At 37.7% G+C, this 23,794-nt stretch overlaps 1 protein-coding gene across 7 annotated transcripts in view; it reads right to left on the reverse strand.

The window, feature by feature from the left end:
* The window catches only part of MCTP1 (multiple C2 and transmembrane domain containing 1), a 501,946-nt gene that overhangs the window by 80,545 nt on the left and 397,607 nt on the right, over nucleotides 1-23,794 (reverse strand). For all 7 annotated transcript variants that reach the window (XM_058532257.1, XM_058532230.1, XM_058532077.1 and 4 more), the window contains one exon: nucleotides 12,662-12,781. In XM_058532257.1, coding sequence (XP_058388240.1) covers nucleotides 12,662-12,781 — 120 coding nt within the window. The remainder of the gene's footprint in view (nucleotides 1-12,661; nucleotides 12,782-23,794) is intronic.

Here is a 23,794-nt window from a genome sequence, read left to right on the forward strand (position 1 = left end):
AAACTCTTCCATTAAGAAAGGCTAAATATAATATAAATTCTATAATCAGTATAAGCATCTTAAATGAATTTCTTTTCATATTTCCTTCTCGGTATTCTTAAATGTTCATTCTTATACTTACACAAAGCACTACGAACAGAATTCTAGTGTTTATTTGAACTATGTCTCCATCTAAAGGCTTCACAATGTACTGTATTTTTGCTTGCAGGGAAAATTCTAATCTTAGTGTCTTTAGGATACAGCATATTAATTCGATTGAGTAGGAAAAAATAGGTCAACTATTAACCTACAATGTGCTTTTTAAAATAATAATGCTTTCTTGAATCTATATTATTTGTCAGATTAAAAAAAAGTACACAAAAGGCCAAAAAATTGAATTGTTTAATGTGCTTTGCAAATGAAATTAAAAGATAACTAGGATTTACCACTAACCTATTTTATAAAATTTAATATTTTCAAAGGAAAACATTTTTGTCCATTAATAACACACAGATTTCAAATAAAGAAGATGATGTACTCAAGCCTCTCAGCATAAAACCAAATTTCCATTCCAGAACCACACACTTCTAACAAAAAAGGCACAATTTTAAATGCTGTAAATTTTAAAAACCTTAGGAATTTTTATTTTTTAGGTGTGTCTAATGACGAGTCCACATTATCTATTTAAAACATTTTCTGCTAAGCAAGAAGAGGGAGCTGCTATGACCTCTGTGAGAGTGTCATGTCTTCCAGTCTTCTCAGAAATGTTCTTAGCTCCAACCCCATCAGATATGTTTGGGAGCATTAAAGCTGCAATAGGCAGACGTTCTTTTGCAGGTAAATCTATAGCTTGGCACATGTAATACAGGCAAACGCTGTGCTTTTGGAACATTAGGGACCTTTAAAGAATAGAATTTGAAAACAAAAAATCATTTATCTTGGGGATTAATGTTAGCCAACTTTTATATCATACTGCTCTGTTAGGTCTGATTCACTTTCTACAAAAATTCACAGATACTCCCTATTTTAAACAATATGTTGGGGGTAACGGAGGGGTGAGGGGAACAGGTGAACAATTGTAGAGAAAAATATTCTGACACTAATTTGATTTTTCTTTTCCTTTCTTTTTCTTGTGCCTAGAATATTTTGAGGCTTGAGAACACTATGTCAGAAAATCTAACATTAAAAATGTATCATGTTTTGAATGTCAAAAAATCATATAGTCAGAAAACTTCAGTTTTTTTCCTTATATGGCTTTTCTATAAATAATAATGATAAAAATATTTTTACCTTTTTTTGTAAAGAATAATCGCCTCACAAAAGGCAGCCCATGTGGGTTTAGACCTACATTTGAACTGGAAAGAATGTCTGTGGCGGATAGTGAATTGTAGCATAAAAGCCTGACCGAAAAGAATGTTCATGAAACCTCACACAAAACCCCTGTAACCGTTTTATCATGAGCTTCCCAGAATATAACACAAGAGCTCAGTATTCTAGAAGAAGCTTGCCTGGTCCAGTTATCTCGGCTTTATGTAGTGTACTGTGTGATTGCTAAATTAGTGTATAATGCATTTATAATATTTATAGTACCAACATTTAGTTAAATAACCTTTATGTAAGATTTATGTTGATTTTTTTTATTTCTCATTTAATGGCAAATTATGAAGAGCATGTTTCATAAAGATAATTCTCCATTTAAATTCATCAGTCCATTAAATATTAAAATTATGTTTCTGATGCAATCGAGAACAAATTTGTCCAGCTTCAGTGATTATTTGCACTCATAAAAATTAGGCTTGATTAATAAAATTTAAATGCTTGATTAAGTTGACATTTTCATGTTCTATTCTGATTTATTAAAATTAGTCCCTGTGCCCAGGCCTATATGCTAGTGTAGGTTTACCGTTCTCCTTCTCTTAGTTGACATCGAGAGTGAGGCTGTTAGGAAGCAGTATTTTCCTTTTGGACTCAAGGATGGTTTCAGCGAAATGCCCTGTTCTTTGCTCACAGTACTGCTGGCCTTTGTCGTTATACACTGTGTGTGGTGGAGATTTGTATTACAATCATCAAGAAAAATGTTTCTTTCAAATATCTATGGATATGATCGGCATGCATTTACAATATTTCTGTAAAATTTAGTTACCAAGAAGCTTTAATCTATAGACAATTGCTCAAATTTCTTCATCTGCCTTTTCTGTTGAGTAAAATATAGTGTTTATTTTTGTAGGACTTCCATACGTAATAGCAGAGGGATTATAGACACAGGAAATCTTTCTGTGGCAATGCTATTGTCTTTGTCTACAACCTCAAAACCAAGAGGGACTAATGGCCATGGAAAACCATCCTCTGCACCAGGACTTACAAGAGGACTCTTCAAGAGAGGTAGTGACTTCTATTATGTTTAAACTCCCGTTATACCCACACTGGCTTGTCCTGTTTTACACACAGTCAGGTGCCTAATTGTCATTTATTGAGCACTCATTATACGCTTAACACAGTGTGTTAATTGTCTCTTTAATCCTCACAAGACCCCAACAAGGTAGGTATCATCCCCATTTTATTGGTGAGAAACTGAGGCTTAGGGAAATAAATAAATTCATATAGCTAATACACGGAAGGTCTGGAATTTAATCTCAGGTCTTCCTAATTTCAAAATTTAGACTCTTAACCTTTCACAGTAACACTTGTTTATAAGATGTTTTTGCTGTTGCCCATGGGAGTGTAATGCATTTGGAAACTTTGTTTAGGTGAACTGACTTTCCCTTATTTAAGCATGCTATCAGAATATTCAGTTATTTTTTTAAATAAGTGATATGGTATGATAGTTATTTTCTTTTTCTTGTATAATGAAACAAATTCAATAACAAATGCCCTTGAAGGCATATTTTAGCTTGGTTATCAACACATACTATTCCGGTTCTAGGTACAGGACGGTAGAAAGGCTTCAAAGTTGCATGCTCTTGGTAAATGTATCTCATGCAACACTAAAAGAAGTAATGAATACAAAACTCCCAGGGTTATTGAACTCTTAATAATAGCTGTGATTTATAAACATTTCCCACAAGCAGATAAAGATAAATCATTTGGTTTCCACTTTTACTTTGTTAATTGAGATCTTGCAATTTCTTGTCACCTTTCTGAACCAGGGACAATAAGTCTCCAAAAATATTGTATGAAACTTTCTGGCAACACCACCCACCACACAGGGCGTGATGATCAAGACTAGTCATGCAAACTAGTCATGCAAACTAGTCACGGGGTCGTGAGTCAGCCAAAGGTGCATCTGCTGGCCCTACATCTTAGCTCCCTCACCATAGTATATCAAAGAGTTTTGGCTAACTACAAGAGGAGAGTGCAAAATCATTTAGAAAGAACAAACAGGACATCACTAAAAATGGGTGGGACAACATATCCACCCTGAGAACTGAGACCAGAACTCAAGATATCCCTTTTTCTCCTCTCCTAAGTCTCACTCTTCAATTGCAGAACTGAAAATTGTGGGGGCAGACTTTTTGAAGGAGAGCAGAGATAATAAAACCATTTGGTTGACATAACAGGTAAATTCTTGGGTTGGACACTTTGTAGAACCATCTAGATGGTGAATTTTTTGGATCCATGGGAGGCTTTGAGGGGAGTTTAGGAAGTTGGTTTTTCAATGAGTTTTGAGGGGCTCCAGGGGCCAACTAGGGCTCAAATAAGAGAAAATCAGCCATTTATGGGGAGAGATCTTCAGGTTTCCTTCAAGCTTGCCAAGACAATTCATTTGGTGCAAAAGGAGCTGCGTTTCAGGGCAGAAACCCTCTATAAGGATGAAGAGTATCTCTTGACCTCATTACATTCCCATATGCATCTTTAGGGAATCTCAGCAAGGTGGGAGGGATTTAGGAAGATGGTGGGGGGCTAAAATATGAGAGTAACTGTAAGCGTCCTCTATGGCAACTACCACTAACTTTAAATTCTAAGTCTCTCTCCTGAGTCCTAATAAAGCAAGACGTTTGCCTTCCAGTGAAGAGGATCTTTAGTAAATTGACTTTTAAAAACAGAAGTGTTTTCCTTTACATCTTTCTCTATATGAACTGACATGTCACGTACAGGTAACACTCATCTTCTACCACCGAACAATTTTATCCCTCCAATTTGAAGTTTAGCTGCAGTCTGAGAATACAGTAAAAGGATAGCCAACAAACTGAAGTATTAAAGACAAACAAGGAGTTACTGAGTGAAAGGGACAGACTGAAGGGTGGAATAAGAGCTGTGGCCACAGACAGACCTCTTTTCTTTATATATGCAGCACAGGCACACACAGCGGAGATGTTCTAAATGACTCGTGGCTGCACACTCTGAATATCATATACAGACCCCTATCACTGCACTTATCTATGTACATACTATCATGTATTCGATTTAGTTGTTTGTTTCCCTCACCAGAGCACAAACTGTCCTGAGCAAGGACCACGCCTTAATCATCTTTGAACAACAGCTAGCACAGTGCCTGTAAATGTTCAATAAATTTTGGTTGAATGGAAATAATTATACATAAAAATTAGAAAATTTTTGATTTGGAAAGAAAGATTGGACTAAAATATTTTTTCGTTCATCAAACATTTTTTGAGCAACTATTATGCTGTTACGTCTGCAACATCTTGCTCTGTGCTGGGATTAGGTACACAAATGGAAGATACAATTAGAACAATCTTGGTCTGGTGAGGAAGACCCACAATGAGCTGATTATTACAATACAGTGAGGGGGATATGGGAATCCAGAGGGGTGGGCTCACTTAACCTCTTAGAGTGTGTGTTGGTAGGGGTGGGCTGGTGGCAGGGGGCAAGAGTGGGAGGGAAGTCAGGGATGGCTCTCCAGAAGACATGATAAAGATAACTGGTGGTTACTCAGGCACATATGTACAAAATACTAAAACCTTCATGGGTGGCAAATTGGTATAAGTACCAAAAATATTCAAAATGCATATACTCTGACCTAGAAATTCTCCTTCAAGGACTTTGCCAAAGGACATTCCCAGAGACCTGGTCACAGATTTGTTTAGGATTTTCTTTACAGCACTATCTGAGATGGGAAAAACATTTGAAACAAACATTTCTAAAACGAGTGTTTAATTAAGAAAAATTAAGTATTCATATGGGGAAAACTATGCAGTCATTAAAAATCACACAGTTTTCTAGTAATTTGAGAGATATTTCTAGATACGTTGCTGACTATAAAAAATAGGTGTGCTAACCTGCGTTTAGTGAGATCCAATTTTCGTAAAAAAACAAAATACGTATGATAAGCAAGAAATATACATTTACATTCGTAAATATATTTTTTAGGAAAAGAGAAGGCATAGAGAGAATGTATCGACTATTTGGGAAACTACAAATATACTCCACCCTAGATTGTGCTGCCGTTGCCGCCGCCACCCCAGCCACCCTCGGTCCTGCTCTCCAGGACCCACTATCCCTCAAAGCTCCCTTTTTTCCCCAAGACGGAAGGCCCTCCTTCGCCACCCCCTCGGCGGGGCCTTGAGCCCCACGGCTCGGCCACCACCTACTCACTGACGCCAACGGGCAGGGTCTCCTACAAGTTCACATTGCAGCTCGAGGAGGAGCTCCGGAGCCGCCCAGGGCCAGGTGCCCCGGGAGAGCCGCCCTCGCAAGAAAATGCACCGTGTCTTCACCGGCCCTGGGCGGCTGCAGAGCCTCCGGGCATCACACTGGGACCTCAACTCCCTCAATATGCGGCTCCTGCGGCATCGGCCAATGTGTGGCTGGCCCCGGTGCCCACGGGCTTCCGGGACGCTGCGGAGCTCGCGCAGCACGTGCGCCTCCACTAAGTTCGAGACCTGGCCTGGACTGCCCTTCCCTGCGCCACCATGTCTGTCCCACACGGAGCCGCTCCTACACGAACTCACTGCCTCTGCAGAGATTACCGCCTTATCCTAGGCCTCAGTTACCCTATCTATACAAAGAGAGAAGCATCATTCGTTTCTTCCCTGCTTCCTACCGTCTTATGTACACCAAGTCATTGCCCTCCCCGAGCCTGCGGAATGGGTGCGTTGGAGGAGAAGCAGAGAACACCAGCCTGGGAGCCAGACAGAACTGGGTTCTGGTCCCACTGTGCTGTGTGAGCGTTTGCCAGTGGCATAACCTCTCTGAGCCTTGCTTTCCTGCTCTCCCAAGTGGTGAACAGTTGTTTTCTAGGTGAAAGAGATGACAAAAGAGCATGGGCCCATCCTGGTTCATTTCTGTACCTTCCCGCTTCTGGCCACTACCCCCACCTTTTGCTCATTTAAACATTTGTACTCCAAAACAAACAATAACAACAAAAACAGACAAACAAAAAACAAACAAACAATCCTGCTGGAACACAGAGGAGATAAAACTGAAGCTCTGGTTTGGGCGTGGTGTGCTCATGAGGAATCGTCTAAGCCATGCCTGAAGATGTTGTGGAAAGACCATAGTAGCAGAGGGGGACAATGGGAACGTTATTTCAGAACTATGACTGTCCTACAGGTCTTGAGGTAAGAATACCAGGTGCGATTTGGGGTAAAGTTGCCAGAAAAATACAGGACATCCAGTTAAATTGGAATTTCAGATAAATAATGAAGATTATTTTAGTATAAATATCTCCTGTTGTTTATCTGAAATTCCAATTTAATTGGGCATCAGTATTTTTATTCGCTATATCTGGCAACCCTAAATTGGGGACAAATTCAGAAGGCTTCAGGGGTTGGAGTTGGAGGGAAATCTGGTAGAAGGTCTGGGCATCTACTGGAGGAGGGTGGGGATGGAATGGTAGAATGTGGGGGTGGGAGGGGGCAGCATTTGAGAAGAGTGGAAGAAATGTGGAAATCCTGTTGGTGCATGTCCAGAGCCTGATGAGGTGACAGCCGTCGATGTATGGGGATACCAATCTGTACAGTGAGTGATTATCTGTACAGCTTTGAGGGAAGTCACAGGGGATGAACTTTTCTACTGACATGTGATTGGCTGTGGGTTTCTACTTCTCTATGCTAGCGATTGTGTTGGAAAACTAAAAGGTCTGGTTCTTTTCATGGTCCTCTTCACATTTTTGCAAGCTGGTGACCTTCTGAAAAAATTGAGAAAATTGCTGTTGAAATAAGCAGGAAAAAGAAAAGAGTGATCATCCATTTTTAGATGTGTTTACAGGCTGTATGACTCAGTGCTGCTTCTGCTAAGAGCAAGTATGTGGTCTTTTTTGGTACTGAGATGCAAACACAGGAGGCTGTGGTCTATGCTACTTTCCGTGAATGATAAAGCCCTTATGAAAGTACAGAGGGTCTGACTGTACATCTAAAGTGCTTTGCATATGGAGTCCTCCCCTCTCAGCTCAGCTGTGGCCAGTCTCTTTAGCTCCTGTTAGGAATATTTCACTTGTTCAGTAGTCCATTTATTTAAATATTCCACCATGGACTTCTTTGGAACTGAGAGCACTGGCTGGGAAAATAATACATGTGATTGATTTATTCAGGTCAATCAGATATTTCTTTGGTGGCTTGTATTTGGTGTACCATCCCAAATTTTTCAGTCAAGAGCATTTATGGCAGCAAAGAAAAATCTCTGTTTACAGGTTTTATTTCTAGATATAAGTGCTCTGGGCCTAACTGGAACAGACCCAACAAGAAACAATATTCAGTACTGTTTTAAAGGGGAAGAGAAGCATTGAGGGCTTTGCCATTTGAGGGAGCTAACAAACATTTCAGTATTTACTAAAGTATTTTAGCAAGCTGACTTGGGCTCAGTGTGTGTCACAGTCACATCATGAGTCAGATGATGATTTCATTGATCCCTACTCTTCAGTCTTTTAATGCCTCCATTGATTAGGCAACTGAGATTGTTGTGTGGGAGGAATAACATGACAGTAAAAATAAGTGTTCTTTTAAAGTGTAATTAAAAAACACTGCTTGAATTTTTGCACGTCAAAGATATTGAAAGACTTTCCTCACTAATGTGAAGGATTCTCAGCTTTGATTTACTCCTCCCATGCTCACCTGGGTGGATGGACGGTAGTCCTGCAGGTCATGAATGGTTTTAAAGTTAATGGGGTCACCTGGGATCAGACCAGTGACCAGCACCAGTTCTTGAGAGGTCACCAGGTACCTAGTTAGAAGGAATTTGGAGATACCTGGGATTCCATGCAAGGCCCTGAACACTCAGAAAGCGATCCCTTGGAAAGGCAAGCCCAAGTGTGTACCATGGAAATAGCCTGCGGCTTCAGAACAGGGCAGAGCTGGGTTCACATCCCACTTACTCTATGGAGTTCATTATTTATCCTCTTTGATTTTGAATTTCCTTATTTGTAAAATGAGAATAAAACCATTTAGAATAATTTACTTGATATAGTTATTGTAAAGAATTAAAAGAGATGATGTCTCTAAAAGCCTTGCAGGATATCTGATACATAGAAGTTGCTTAATAAATATCTGCTCCATTTCCTTGAATGAGAGGTAAGGAGGATGTGGGAGGTGGAGTGGGGAAAGTGAGGCTTTTCCATCAATTGGTTCACTGAAAGGTAGAGTTAGTGCTACTGGCTTTTCTGAAATTCGAGGGAGAAACTTGCTCTAAAGGTGCCCAGGGAAACCTGGGATGTACCAAAATACTTCCCTAAGAGGCAATGTGACTGACTGGGGATAAGGCGTACAAACTTCAGACAGATTGACAGGGTCTAATACTCGCTCTGCCATTTTCTAACTGTGTGCCTTTGGGTAAGCTATTTAACCTCTCTGCCCTGTTTCTGGTATGTAAAGTAGTAGTAATAATGATACCGGTCTCATAGGGAGCACAACAGCCCCGTGGTTTGCTTGGCCAACCCATTGCTTTCATTCTCTGAGACTTGATTCCCTTCTCTCAAGGAAGGGCTCTTGTAGCCATGCTTGTTCCACATGAGTATGTTCTTTGCTTACCACAGAGGAAGAGACCAGGGGGGTCGCCTGACTTAGGAGGACCCAACCCATTGGCTGGGCTGACACGATCAGCTGCTCTCTCCTGGAGGAGGACTAAACGACATGATGAAAGAGAGAGCTTAACACAGTGCCCAGGGTGTGATGAAGATTCAGTAGTTTTTAAACTCAAAGGAAAGGCCACTTCCTGGCATCAACTCTTCAACTCACAAAATTTCAGTCCACAGTAACCGTAATGTGGATAGTTGGTACAAGCCTAACAGGCAGTGCAGGGAAGAACTTTCCCCAGGTTTTGGAGTGACAGTTCAAATCAAGAGGAGTATGACATTCCTATCTTTATATCACCTTCATGCCAGAGACATTTCTGAATGAAGTATGTATTAAACAGTTTTCTCTGGAAAAGCCTAGCAATTCTCATGCTAGAAATTTTCATGTCATGGTCTGAGTATCGGTAGATTCAGATCTAGTAGTGCTTCTTTTTAACAAGTCCAACTGAGAAACAGCAGAGGTGAAATACCATTTCTAACCGCGCCTCTTTCTCTTGTGCACCTCTGAGTCTAGAGCATTAGCCTCAGGAATGGCTGTTTCCTTATCCTGTCCTCAATGGGTTCAGCTCATTATATGCAGCAAAATTTACTGGGCATGGATTACGTCTCATTTCTCTCATTAAACTAGAACAGGCACCATGGTGGGGAAAAGATAGAGGATTTCAGCTCCTGTGGTCTTAAGTCTCCAAGAAAGGAAATGGTCTCCTTAATAAACAATAAACATACAAAGACAGTCTTTCCTGTTTTAGTATTAATCTCACTATCAACCAACTTGTTGAAGACAGAATTTTTACCCATCTAGCACTTTTCATATTTCACAGTGTTTATTTTCTTTTCTCTTCCAACTTTTTATGTCATGGAAATATTATTTTCTTTTCTCTCTTTGCTATACAAACCTGAAGGTCATTTATATTTGTTTTTCTTTGATAATTTTCATCCTAATTGAATTTTCTCAGCTGAATGTACAGATGATTTTTTGTGTGTGTGACAGAAAATTCTCTCTCTCTCTCTTTCCTAAAGTAGAAAGTTTCCTGGTTTGGAATCAGCCAATGGTGTGATTAATGCACTTCAGAGATTCCCTAAAGTTGTCACACATGCTAAAAGATTCTGCTTTGTTTTTGGGGATACCACTAAGGACTTTGGGCAAAATACCATTCTTCCAGTGCTATGCACTATACAGTGGAGTCACTTAGATGGAGCATGGAAACCCCTGCAAACACTTGCCCTTAACTTACATGTGTGTGTGTATGTGTGAATATATATGTATACATATATATGTGTGTGTATACATATAATCTGTAACCAGCAAAGTATAATCCAAGTTTCTTTTCAAAAGGAGCAACCAGTTCAAATGCACAGCTGGATATGGCAGAAAACACATAATTAGACAAATTGGATTTAAGAGTTACGTAAGGTCTCAACTGAGCCAGTGAATAAGAAGCTGAATGAAACGCTGTGATTGCTGCTCTGGTGACTAGAAAGAACAGAATATGTGGATATGTGTGTTTTGGGCAAATAAAAGGCAATTACTGGGAGTTATGGAGTGTAGTTGGCATTCCATGAAAGTTAGACTATAGAATGCTTCACAGTGGGCTGTGCTGGGGAATAAAATGTAGTCCATGGCTAAAAGGGGGAGTCTGTTAGAGATGTGCCTAAAAGGAAAGATTTGATAAATACTACTTTGGAGTTATATTTTGGGGGGAAAGGGGGCAGTAGAAAAATCTACATAATATGTAACTTTTCAGTAGGCTTATAAAAATTCTTAGAGAATTTTAAGTACCAGGGGATACATTATATATTAATATTTCCCCTTGAAAAGTGGACTGTTCCAGCCAATGCAAGTATATTCTGGAGAAGATAACAAGCAAAGTCTATAGTTTCAGAATTTTTCACTAAGAATACTCAAACTAATGACTAAATATTGAAGATAAGCCCCCTCATAGGATTAAGAAGCTGAAACTAAATTACCACTTTTTCCTATTTGGAAAGAATCTTATTTGCAAATTTGTCTCAAGGCAACTGAATGAAAAGGAGATATTCTCCTCTCTCGACAATGTCCCTGAAATAAATGGGACAAAAGGGCAGTTGTCTGAGAGAGTCCTATTTTCTTAAAGAAAACATCCTGGATTAATTGACAAAAGTACCTATTAGTCCCCATGACATCAATGCTTATGGCATTTGGGGCTTGTCTCTCAGTGTGCAATTCAAATATACATCCATAAAATCCTTGCCAATAATAATAATCACTTCTTGTCTGTTGATGCTGCCTAACCATTAAAATCGCTATTAGCTATCTCATGTTTGGTTTGATAAACTTTACAAAAAATGTTTCAAACACCTCTAATTTGCAAAACACATGCTAGAGACAGTGGCAAATACAAAGATGAACAGAGTCCCCTCCCGCAAATTTATAATCTAGTGAGAGAGACAACTCTGTACAAATAATATGGGAAAATACACATGGTGTCTTGTTGGCAACTTTGCCACGTACTTGGTGGTGGTTCATCAGGATTTTTGTTTTATTTTGATAATAAGGAAAATTGTTTTGAAGAAGTATATTTTGCTTGTGTTACCATTTGAAGTGTATTTTGCTTGAGTTATTTAAAAGGGAAATTCTTTTATGTCACAAGTATGTCTGTGTAACCATTATGATAACTATTATAATACAGTACTATATAATGTTATTAAACTGATGATCAAATAACTCTGTTTCCTGTATCATTATGGTCATAATAGTTGGCAAAAAGTCCTGACTAGAAGTCAAATGGAGACTCTTAACGGCAAATTTTTCAAAATCTATGTAATCTGATGAAGACATACAGCTACCAAATAGATTCTCATGTTTGACAAACCTTTAAATTCTTCCCAACAGCTGTCTATAGAGTTAACAAATTGCAAATGTCCTATTTGGAGAAGACACCCCTCTCCCGTTTATTTATATATGAGAAAGCTTTTTGAAGTTGTGTGTTTGCTAGGGTGTAGTGACAGATAATCTAAGGAAAATGAAGGTTGGCAGGAGAACGACAAACAAATGTGATTAGAATGTGGCTAGCTTCTGCTTTTCAGTCTAAAACTCTTCGAGAGAGAGAAGGTTGTCTCACACATTCTAAAAACTTTCAAAAATGCAGGAGAGGGCAAGCGTGTTTAGTATAACTTTCGCTAGGTTAAATGAAAGCTCTTCATCCTGGAGCCGGTATCCTAATACACCCCGGACACAGAAGAGGATATTTGCTGTTGTTCGCTGAGTGTTCATTGAATTAAGGTACTTGATGCACCTTTCCAGGCCAACAACCATCAATCCTTCCTTCCAATGACAGACCACAGAGAAGTGTCTTAAATAAAATACATTTGTTTGGTCTGATCATGAATAATTTTGTGATATTATGTCTTAATTCAGAATTCATAAAGACATAAAAACAAATAAGGAGGATAAAAAATAATCATTTGGAACAACTCATCTATAATTAAAAATCATAGCTCATTCTTTGGTGTGCTCCTGACGTTAGTTCCTACCAGGAGGAGTAACATTAGAAATAGGTGAATACTTTTCTATTGTATGAGAACCAAAGAGTTGTTAGTTTTGAAGTGATAAAACTTTCCTCCAAACTTGAGTATTTATAGACAGAATTTCTGGTTTGTAAAACCAGATTCAATGTTGTGTCAGGCGGACTCAGAATAAGAACAAAAACACATACAAAAAAGAGAGTACAGACTTACTGTATCATGTTGCCTGTTATCTTTCCCCGATATCATCAAGAAGTAGTTCCATGTCAACAGTAACAACAAAGCCAGCGGTACCATGTAGAGCTCGAAGTTCCAGACAACAAAGAGAAAGAGCTGGAGAGAGAGGAGAGAAACAAAGATGAGTCACCTCTGAATTTTGTTAAACGGACTCTCTTATTCATACTTCTCTTCACAAAACGCAAAACTAAGTGTTTCAGAACGGAAAGATTTCTCCTGAAAACCAAGCTTTGAGAACTTGTTAGGCATTGTTCTAAAAGCACAACTGACCCCTGGAAAGTCACTGTTAAGATTTTTTCTTTGTTTAATTTCTATGAAGGAAAAACTGATACCATTACATTGTCAATGAGGCAATTTTAATTTTTCTCCTCCAGTGAAATTATTGTTAGGTTGGACAAAATAAAGTAAAAAAAAAAAAAAGAAGGCAGCAAAATGAGCTTCACTACATTGTCAGAAATAGCCGGTCTATCTGCCTTAATGATAAAGAATGAATCACTATTTAATATCAGGGACTTTTTTTTTCAAATCTCACTTGGATAACACAATATAACAAGCATAATAGGCAGATGAAAATACCACGTCTACACCAGAGAGCCCCAAAGATTTCACATTATGAATAAAGGCACTGCTACCAACAAGTATAAAAAAAGGTTGGCTTAACACTCAGCATTACCATAGAAATCAAACAGCTATTAAAAAAATAGAATAACTTTGTCAAAGGAAATTTTAAACTGTCTATTTCTATTATCTTTTAAAACTACCTACTTCTCTAAGTATGTAAATGATTTTTTTATTATAAGACGAATGTTAGATTAAGAACTCACCTAAGCTGGCAGAAGGAGCCATTCTAAGAACATCTGCATTGTAAAATAATCAGCATTGGATGTAAAGTGTGACTGGCCCTCGCCCCACACCAGATTTATAATCTTGGACAGATCATCTAAATTCTCTGGGTCTGTGGCTCCTGATGCCAAATTAAGGGGATAAGTCAGATGGTAGTTAAGAGCCGGGTTCCACTTCTGATGCTAACTATAGCCCTATCACCTTTTGACACACCCTACGTATCTTCCCTTCAGTTTGTTCCTCTGTAAAATGGGGATGATAAGAGTATCCACCTGAGAGGTTGTGAGAATTAAGCAGTTGAAACGTATTAAAGATTTAACACACTGCTTGGTACCCAGTAAGTGCTCAAAAAAAAAAATTATGGTGTAAATGTTATCAATATCTTACAAAACTCAGAAAGTTAACTAATTACTGACTAAGGTCCGCAGGCAATACATATTCTAACACTGAAAACTAGAAAGTCCTCTGCTTGCTAACATTTAGCTAAACCATGGTATAATTGGGAATTTGAGCCAGCTGGTAACAGACATCTTGCATTTGATAGATCAGAAGAGTCAGGCACAGCAGCACGGGCCGTTTGCAGCCTCCTTAATAAACCTCACCCAACCCTACAGCCTATTCAAATGGCAGAGAAACAAAACTGTGTCGAGTGGTGGAGAGAGCCCTGGCCTGAGTCCAGAAGACAGGTTCCGGGCCTTAGAAAGTCACTCTGCCTCAGTGTTTTCATTTCTAAACACAGGTCTGTAGACCTGATCACCTCTAACATCCCTTCCCTAATATTTAAAATGACTTCATGACATTACTGTATCATCAGGTTTTTTCTTTTAAGGTGACATGAAATTTTAAAAATTGTATATTTTACTGGCTTCTTTGATATTCATAACCCAGATGGACACCAAAAAGCGTAAATAACAGTTCAGTGACCCAAGAAATGAATTTTGGACAGAATTACACGGTACCTCTAGATTCAAGTTCCTGAATAAGAAAAATCTCAAATATGTCAATGCATCAGACAGGAGCCATATCATTTCTTTCACCAGAAAAGCAGAAAGATTTCCAGAAAAGGAACATATTTCCATTTAATTTTTGAAATTTATACAATACATATAAAATGATACAAATTATAATTGATGGTTACGATTATTCTATGAAAATGTATTTTAAAAAGATAGCTTTCTATTCAGGAAGCAAATTAAGGCAAATTTGACAGCATCAATACATGTAAAAGGGAAAATTATTTTTAGCTTTTATGTCAATTATTTTTGGCTACATTGTCTATATTACTTTTACTAATTATTTGAATAATTTAATAATTAAAATGATCACTATAATAATTAAATTAATAATTTTATTATATACACGTTTATTTATAAAATTTTTGCAGTCAGTAGAATGTAAGCTCTTTAAGGGTAGAAACTTTTCCTTTTTTTTTTGTGAGGAAGATCAGCTCTGAGCTAACATCCATACCAATCCTCCTCTCTTTTTGCTGAGGAAGACTGGCCCTGGGCTAATATCCTGCCCTTCTTCGTCCACTTTATATGGGACACCGCCACAGCATGGTGTGACAAGCAGTGCGTCAGTGTGCACCCAGGATCCGAACCCAGGGCCGCCACAGCAGAGCGCGTGCACTTAAGGACTACGCCACAGGGCCAGCCGCTAGCAACTTTTTCTTTTTGTTCACTGCTCTATCCTCAGGGCCTAGAAGAGTGCTTGGGGCATAGTAGGTGCTCAATAAATATATATTTGCTGAGTTAATGAATAAATGGACACTGGGTTCCCAAGTCATTTAACATAAGTCTAATTAACTGTCTGTATTAGTAAAAGTACTATAGAGCCACTATATAAGACCAATTGACTTCAGGAAAATATATTCAGAATTACAACCCAGGATACCACTAACAAATTTCTCCCTGAGTCACATAAGGCAGAAGTACCTTAGTACTTCTAGACACACTCTCTTTCCATCCTGGCTGTGCAGTCATGAACTGTCTTGTGTATTATGGTCTGACCAATCTTTCCTCTTAGGCCTTCCTATATGGTTACCATTTCCGAAGACATTCACTTGACTCAGTGTTTTCTGGCCTCAGCATTATTCCATTGCCAAATATCACCAGTTGTAATAATTTTTAACCTATTTAGCAAATATATTCTTCCTTGCAATATCCATTCACTCATAGGTAGGGTCCTGGTGTTCCCAGAATAAACTTCCTTGTAGTGTCCATTTATTGGTGTTGGTTGTAGGCCAGGTGTTGCCTAGAATAATCTTTCTAGATGATAATCCTGCAAGTAATCAAGGGACATCTATCATGCCTTTTTCTTCTCTAGGTTCAACATCATTAGTTTACATTATTAGCTTACTTAAAGGACCAGTGACAAGGTCTCATCTAACTGAAGATTTCAAAAGGTCAAAAAAGAAAGAGCATTGTATATGCTTGCCTCCTTTGTTGTAAATTAATTAACTATATTAATGAGTGGGTTTATTTCTGGGATCTCTATTCTGTTCCATTGATCTATGTGTCTCATTTTATGCCAATACCATACTGTTTTGATTACTATAGCTTTGTAGTATAGTTTGAAATCAGGGAGCATGATGCATACAGCTTTGCTTTTCTTTCTCAAGAATGTTTTGGCTGCTTGGGATCTTTTGTGGTTCTATACAAATTTTAGGATTGTTTTTTCTACTTCTGTGAAAAATGCCATCGGAATTTTGTTAGGAATTGCATTGAATCTGTAGATTACTTTAGGTAGTGTGGACATTTTAACAATATTAATTCTTCCAATCCATTAGCATGAAATATCTTTCCATTTCTTTGTGTCTTCTTCAATTTCTTTCATCAATGTCCTATAGTTTTGTGTATAGGTCTTTCACCTCCTTGGTTAAGTTTATTCCTAATTATTTTATTCTTTTTGACGCAATTGTAAATGGGATTTTCTTAATTTCTGATAGTACGTTGTTAGTGTATAGACACGCAATAGATTTTTGTATATTGATTTTGTACACTGCAACTTTACTGAATTTGTTTATTAGTTCTCACAGTTTTTTGGTGGAGTCTTTAGGGTTTTCCATATTTAAAATCTTGTCATCCACAAATAGTGACAGTTTTACGTCTTCTTTTCCAATTTGAATGCCTTTTTTTTTTCTTGACTAATTGCTCTGGCTAGGACTTCCAATACTATGTTGAACAAAAGTGGTGAGAGTGGGCATCCTTGTCCTGTTCCTGATCTTAGAGGAAAAGCTTTCAGCTTTTCACCTTTGAGTATGTTGTTAGCTGTAGTCTTGTCATATATGGCCTCTATTAGGTTGAGGCATGTTCCCTCTATACCCACTTTGTTGAGAGTTTTTATCATAAATGGATGTTGAATTTTGTCAAATGATTTTTCTGCATATATTGAGATGATCATATGATTTTTATTCTTCATTTTGTTAGTGTGGTGTATCATATTGATTGATTTGCAGATGTTGAACCATCCTTGAATCCCTGGAATAAATCCCACTTGACCATGGTGTATGATAACTTTTAATGTATTGTTGAGTTCAGTTTGCTAATATTTTGTGGAGGATTTTTGCATCTATGCTCATCAGGGATATTGGCCCGTAATTTTCTTTCCTTGTGGGAAAGGCCAGTTTCTTCAATAAATGGTGCTGGGAAAACTGGACAGTCAGTTGCAAAAGAATGAAACTAGACTACTATCTTACATCATACACAAAAATTATTCAAAATGGATTAAAGACTTGAATATAAGACCTGAAACCATAAAATTCCTAGAAGAAAACATAGGCGGTAAGCTCCTTGACATCAGTCTTGGCTATGAGTTTTTGGATCTGACTCCAAAAGCAAAGGCAATAAGCAAAAATAAACAAGAGGGACTACATCAAACTAAAAATCTTCTGCACAGCAAAGGAAATCATCAACAGAATGAAAAGGCTACCTACTGAATGGGAGAAAATATTTGCAAATCATATATCTGATAAGAGGTTAACATCCAAAATAAATAAAGAACTGATACAACTCAATAGCCAAAAAATAAAGAATCTGATTAAAAAATGGGCAGAGTATCTGAATAAATGTTTTCCCAACAGGCACAAGGAAAGATGCTCAACATCACTAATCATCAGGGAAATGCAAATCAAAACCGTAATGAGACATTACCTCACACCTGTTAGAATGACTATTATCAAAAAGACAAGAAATAACAAGTATTGATAAGGACGTGGAGAAAAGGGAACTCTTGTGCACTGTTGGCGGGACTGTAAATTGCTGCAGTCACTACGGAAAACAGCATGAAGCTTCCTCAAAAAATTGAAACTAGAATGACCATATCATCCAGCAATTCCGCTTCTGGGTATTTATCCAAAGAAAATGAAAACACTAATTTGAAAAGATATATGCACCCCTATGTTCACTGCAGAATTATTTACAATAGTCAAGATATGGAAACAACCTAAGCGTCCATCTACAGAAGAATGGATAAAGAAGATCTGGTATATATATAATGGAATACTATTCAGCCAAAAAAAAAAGAATGGAATCTTGACATTTGCAACAACATGGATGGACCTTGGGGGCGTTATGCTAAGTGAAATCAGTCAAACACAGAAAGACAAACAGTCTGTAGTCACTAGCTGTGTGACCTTGGGCAAGTTACTGGATTATTGTTAGTTTTATCACCTAAAAAGTGGAAATTATACGATTTACTTTGCACATTTGCAATGGAATTAGCCTAGTGCCTGGCACCTGTAAGATGCTCAATAAGTATTAGGTATTATTAGACGCAGGAATATATTGGCTCATACTACATATAATTTTTTTGGCCCTTCTTGCAGCTTATCACTTTTCCTATACCACTCTAGAATTCATAGGTAATGATTGTTTCAAGCATAACAGGTATGTTAAAGAAGCCATGTCAAACTACAGTAGGAAGAGATGATGCGATGAGTGCCATTTTCAGTATTTTTATATTTAGATTGTGGTGATTGCACACAGTAATGACCCCAATTTGTTCATGTCTCCATGTATCCATGCCTTTTGTAATACCCTCCCACAATGACACTGAGATTGGGCATATGACTTGCTTTGGCCAAGGGAAGAGTAGCAAATATGATGAACACAGAGGCTTAAAAAGCACTTGCTCCTTGGGGCTTGCCCTCTGCACTCTTAGAACCCTGAGCTACCATGTCAGCAAGCCCAGGCTAGTCTGCTGGATGATAAGAGACATGTGGCACTGTTGCCTCTACCACTCCTGCTGAAAGCCAGACAGCATCCAGAAACAAAGCTGCCTAACTGACTAGAAGCTGACTAGAGATGCTAAGTGCGCCCAGCTGAGAACAGAAGAAATACCCAGCTGAGCCTGGTCCAAATTGCTGACCCACTGAATCATCACTAAATAAATGGTAGCTGCTTTAAGCTACAAATGAGTGGTTTGTTATACAGCAAAAGCTAACTGATACGTATATTCTCTCTCCAAGGAGTCAATGTGGGATGGTAAAATATGGTCTGGACCAGAAGCCTCTAGAAGTAGTTTTAATTCAATTTTTGCTATTTGATCATCATAGGACCTTCAACAAGTCAGGTATTCTCTTTTATTTTAGTCTATTACCTATAAAATGGGGATGGTAATATCTGCCTATTTCACAAGTTGGCTGTGGGAAACAAGTGATGTAATATATGTGAAAATGCTTCATCACAAAGTACTATATAAATGCAAGTACTATCAATTTAAGAGTTTTCATATTTGAAATTGTTTCTGAAGAATAACAGAGACTTTATAAACTAATACTCCAAGATAAATCAATATGATAATTGCTCTTTGAGCAGTTGTTGAAGATGAGTGGTGTTTCTTAGAGGGATCTGTGTATGATAGGGAAAGAAGGGGCTTATTGGAAGGAAGTTAGAAGTGTTAAACAGAGAAGTTGTGGTTAAAATTTTTACTAATAATTGAAACAAAAAAAATCCAGATCTTTACAGAAACTCATTATTGCTTAATAATGGCACTAGCATACATTGTAGATTTTGTGAACTCTGGAGTTGAAACAATTAGGTTTTTAAATGTTAATTTTTAACAACTTCGTTCCCCTAGATATAGAAGAATCTTGTTCTGAACTAGCAGTTTTATGAATGTCAATTCCTGTCGATAATTTTTCACTTTTAAATCCAAATACTTGTTATCTAAAGGAATATAAATTTTAATCATAAGTGTCCAGAATGGCTCTTTTGAAAATCTATAATTCACTGAAAGGTAAATACAATTTGTCCTAACAAGTATCTTATATCACATTGTATAGAAGGAACTTTAGGAAAAAAATCCTGAGAGGCAGGCTGGGAAGGCAGAGACTGTAATCTTCATTTTACAAACAAGGAAACCGAGGCTCAGGAGTTGGAGATGTGACTAAGGACACCCTCTACTGAGTGGCAGAGCCAGCTCTTCTGATTCCTAGTCCAGTGTGCTTTTCTCACAATGCCCCACTGCCTCTAAGGTGAAGGATTTTATAGTGAATGTCGATGCTCTGAAGGTATCAATTATATAGGGACTGATTAATCAGTGTGTAGATTTCTATATCTCTATTTTATCTCCTTTCCCTTGCTCTGGGATAACTACTTTTGCATCAGGGCAAAGAAATGGAATACCACTTCTTAGGTGTTCTGGTAAACGTTTGGTATGGCAAAGAGGTCAAAAACTAATGGTCTAAATGAGGTTTGTGGAGCCAATTTCATTCTTCCTTTTTCTCAGTATCTTGCATGGCTCTGAATAATCAAAGTTGGCTATTCACAAGGTTGCTATTAAATGGGGTTTTCTTCTGTCCAAAATGTTTAGAAGAGGTTAGGAAGGTGGCTGTAAAGGCAAAGACTGGAAAATGAATGAGCCAATTACATTTTTACAGACAAAAAAAGACTTTTTCACATGAAGATTAAACAAACAGAAACACCTTTTCTACTCAGAAGCTAAGTGAAGGTGGGCTAAAGCTTTTCACTCATTTAAACAGGCAAATTACATAAAATAGAACGAATGTTTCAAAATATTAAGGTTTTATAGCAACACCATTTCTAGGAGGTGCAAGATGTGCATGGTTTTCATTTCTTTGAGCCTGGGATTTTAAGAGTCCCAGGCAGGACAGGGCCATTCACATCATCCCATCAATTGATGCTCTCATTGAAGTGCAGTGGAAGATGCCTGCATTCAATGATCATTCAGTGTGACACATGACAGTATCCCTGGGGGAGCATACTTCAAAAAAATCATTTAAGTTGGAATATTGAATATCCTATTCTTTTGCAAACTACAGTATATTTTAAAAAGAAATTTCATCCAAAATGATTAACACTTCCTACTGTTCAGGAAAAAAGCCTGCCCTTTCAGACTAACAGCTGTGGATCATTAGCTCTCCAGTGATGAGATGTGTTTGATGAGTATTTTTCTTTCTAATTAAGAGATGAGATTCTCTATTTGAATGTCTCTTCAGAAAGAAGTGAAGAAAAAATTCTGTGCCTACATGGAAAGGCCATCTCTTACAAAACAATTAATTATTTCATGGTCCTTTTAGAAAATCCTTTTCCTCCCTAATTTCAATTCATTTTTTTTTCTTAAACTTAGCACATTTACACCCAGGCCTTCATAGTATTAACCCATTTTTCACCCAATCTTCACCCTCTGATGTTTTCTTGTTTGTTTCATCATTCAATGATATCTATTTCAGATAAAATAGAATGAGAAAATGTATCAAAAGTACATATATGCTTACCCTAACAGAGAGCTTTTGGTATGGGAATAATCTCTGATGTGAGAGAGGCCTCCAATTAGAAAGATAATAAGTACATAGTATTTGCCTTTTGAGGAACTAGGCAAGGCTTTTAAAAAATAAAAACTTCAAGGTGCCTAGCAATATGTAAAAACTGGTTATGGAAATTAATCCTTAAAGGAAACTAATTCAGCTCTACCAATATGACTGGCCTTAAAGAAGAAAGCTAGGAAATGTAAAGTACAACCTAAAATATATGGCTTTTTTTTTTTTGAAAAATCCATCATTAAGGTTATAAAATTCCTGAATTAAAAACATGATTGAAGAATATAGTAAGAAGCAAATGAAAACATTGCTTGCAAATTAATCCCATCAACTGCCTCCTTAAGTCCTTTTTGGCACAAGAAAAGAAAGGAGGGAAGGTAGGGAAGAGAGTCAACTTTCAACTTTTGGGTGCTGTGCTGCCACTTCCCTCCCCAAGGTGCATTTGGAAATATGTGGGGATGTTTTTAGTTGTCACAATGGCTGGAGAGGGTGAGGGAAGATGCTGGTATTTAATAGGTGGGGCCAGGGGTGTAAAACACCCTGAAATATGTGGAACAGTTCCGCCCAACGAAAAATTTTCTGTCCCAAATGCTAACAGCACTCCTCTTTGGGAAACATTGCCAGTTTCTCCCATAGACAATAGAATATCCTACAATTAATTTAGAAAAGAAGAAATGGAATGTATATATACAAATGTATACAGAAGAAGGCTAGGTATATTTCCTAGATGATGGCATGAACTATGACTTAAAGATTTAGGGTAAAGCAGTAGTAGAAAAAAAATTGCACTTACTCATAAGCATTTGCACTAGATTCTTTCTCTCCATCTATTAATGTTTATGATTTCTTAAAAATATGCCTAAAGAAGAACTGGAGGTGAGCCCTCTCTGCCAATTTACTCTTCCTTGAATTAAGTCAGGCTTCACACATCATCAAAGTCTTCAGAACTTCATATTCTGGGAAGGGGGTGGTTTTGCCTTGACTTAAATAGCCAGATGGTGTCACCACCTGTTCTAAGGTCTTTATTTCTCGTTGGTTCCACTAAAGCTTTTTGTACCACCTCCATTCAGTAGGGGAGAGAAGACAGGCAAAGTGAAATTGATCAGTTCCTAGCATAACGATAGCCTTTTCAAGGTGATTTAAAGTATGACAGGTTGCTCTCTTGAAGACAGACTTTGCTTTGTTTGGACAATTTTCTGAAATAAACAGTTGCAGAGAATTGGTGACAACCTTAGACCCACTGGAGCACTCCAACTTGTTTTGCTCTTTCCTGTGGTCATGCCACAATGATACAGGGAGCCTTACCATGCGTGTACACATGCTCATATCCAGTGACTTCTCCCCCATCCCAATTAGAATGAGAACTGAGATGGTTCCCTCCACTGCTTTCTTTTTGAGTAGTTTCACTATATACCAAACTGATAAGACTTTTGTTTTGTTGTGTTTTGGGGGTGTGTGTGTGTATGTGTGTGGTTTATATGTTTAGAGAATAAAAATCAAACTGCACTGTCTACCAAATGATCCCTTAAATTGATTAGGCAAAATATGTCAAGAGAATCATCTATCTCTGTTCCGGTGACAGGATGAGGTATATGGTTAGGAGCAGGAACAAACAAGAAATTGGTTGATTTATTGGCAAAGCTTTGAATCAAATGCATCCACCAAAACTTAGTTCATTTATTTACTGATGGTGTCGAAAAATCATTGTTCCTTCACATTTACTTAGACTACTTATAAATACACATCAGAGAGTTCTGATTCTTTACTTTGTGAAATTGTACACTGGGTTTTTGAAGCTGTTCTCTGAAACTTAAAGTCTACAATCTTAGTACATCCATGCCTTTTCAGAAAGCATAGCTTGACTTCGTCTATTAAAGGAGAAACTGTGACAACCAGATAAGACTCATTTGAAGATGTCTTACATACGACCCATGGAAACACGTACTGAAGAGTCTCAACAACAAAATGGACCAAAACAACCTCAAAGATGGTGCTATCAACTAATCATAGCATAATGTACACTACTTTCCTTGATGGAGATATTATATCAATAGAACCTGCCAGCCAGAAGGCTGGGGAAGTTATTTATTTAGATGTTTTTTTTCTTTTTCAGCTTACAAGTTATACTGATATTTCGTGTCATTTTTATCAAAGTCAGAGATGAAAGGCTCTGGCTTTGCTTTGAGAACACTGACAACTCCAAAATGTAAAGCCCAGAGTATGTCCAACTTGAGCGTCACATCGAGCACACATGAATAACTGATAAGAAATCCCTGCAATGTTGTGAGTTTAATGTTAGCAAAAGTTTGGATGTAAAATGAAAGTAACAAATGCTGATAGATGCCTGGAGAATGTTGATTCTCTGAGGTCCTTTTCATTAGAAATTAGTACTTTACTTAGTAGTTTGTAATGCCTACCATGGTACTGAACACAGTTAGGTTTTTAATTTTAATAGCTTTATCATTCACAGAAGTTCCACTCGTTCA

This window comes from Diceros bicornis, chromosome 1 (assembly GCF_020826845.1).
Source record: "Diceros bicornis minor isolate mBicDic1 chromosome 1, mDicBic1.mat.cur, whole genome shotgun sequence".
Classification (NCBI taxonomy): Eukaryota; Metazoa; Chordata; class Mammalia; order Perissodactyla; family Rhinocerotidae; genus Diceros; species Diceros bicornis.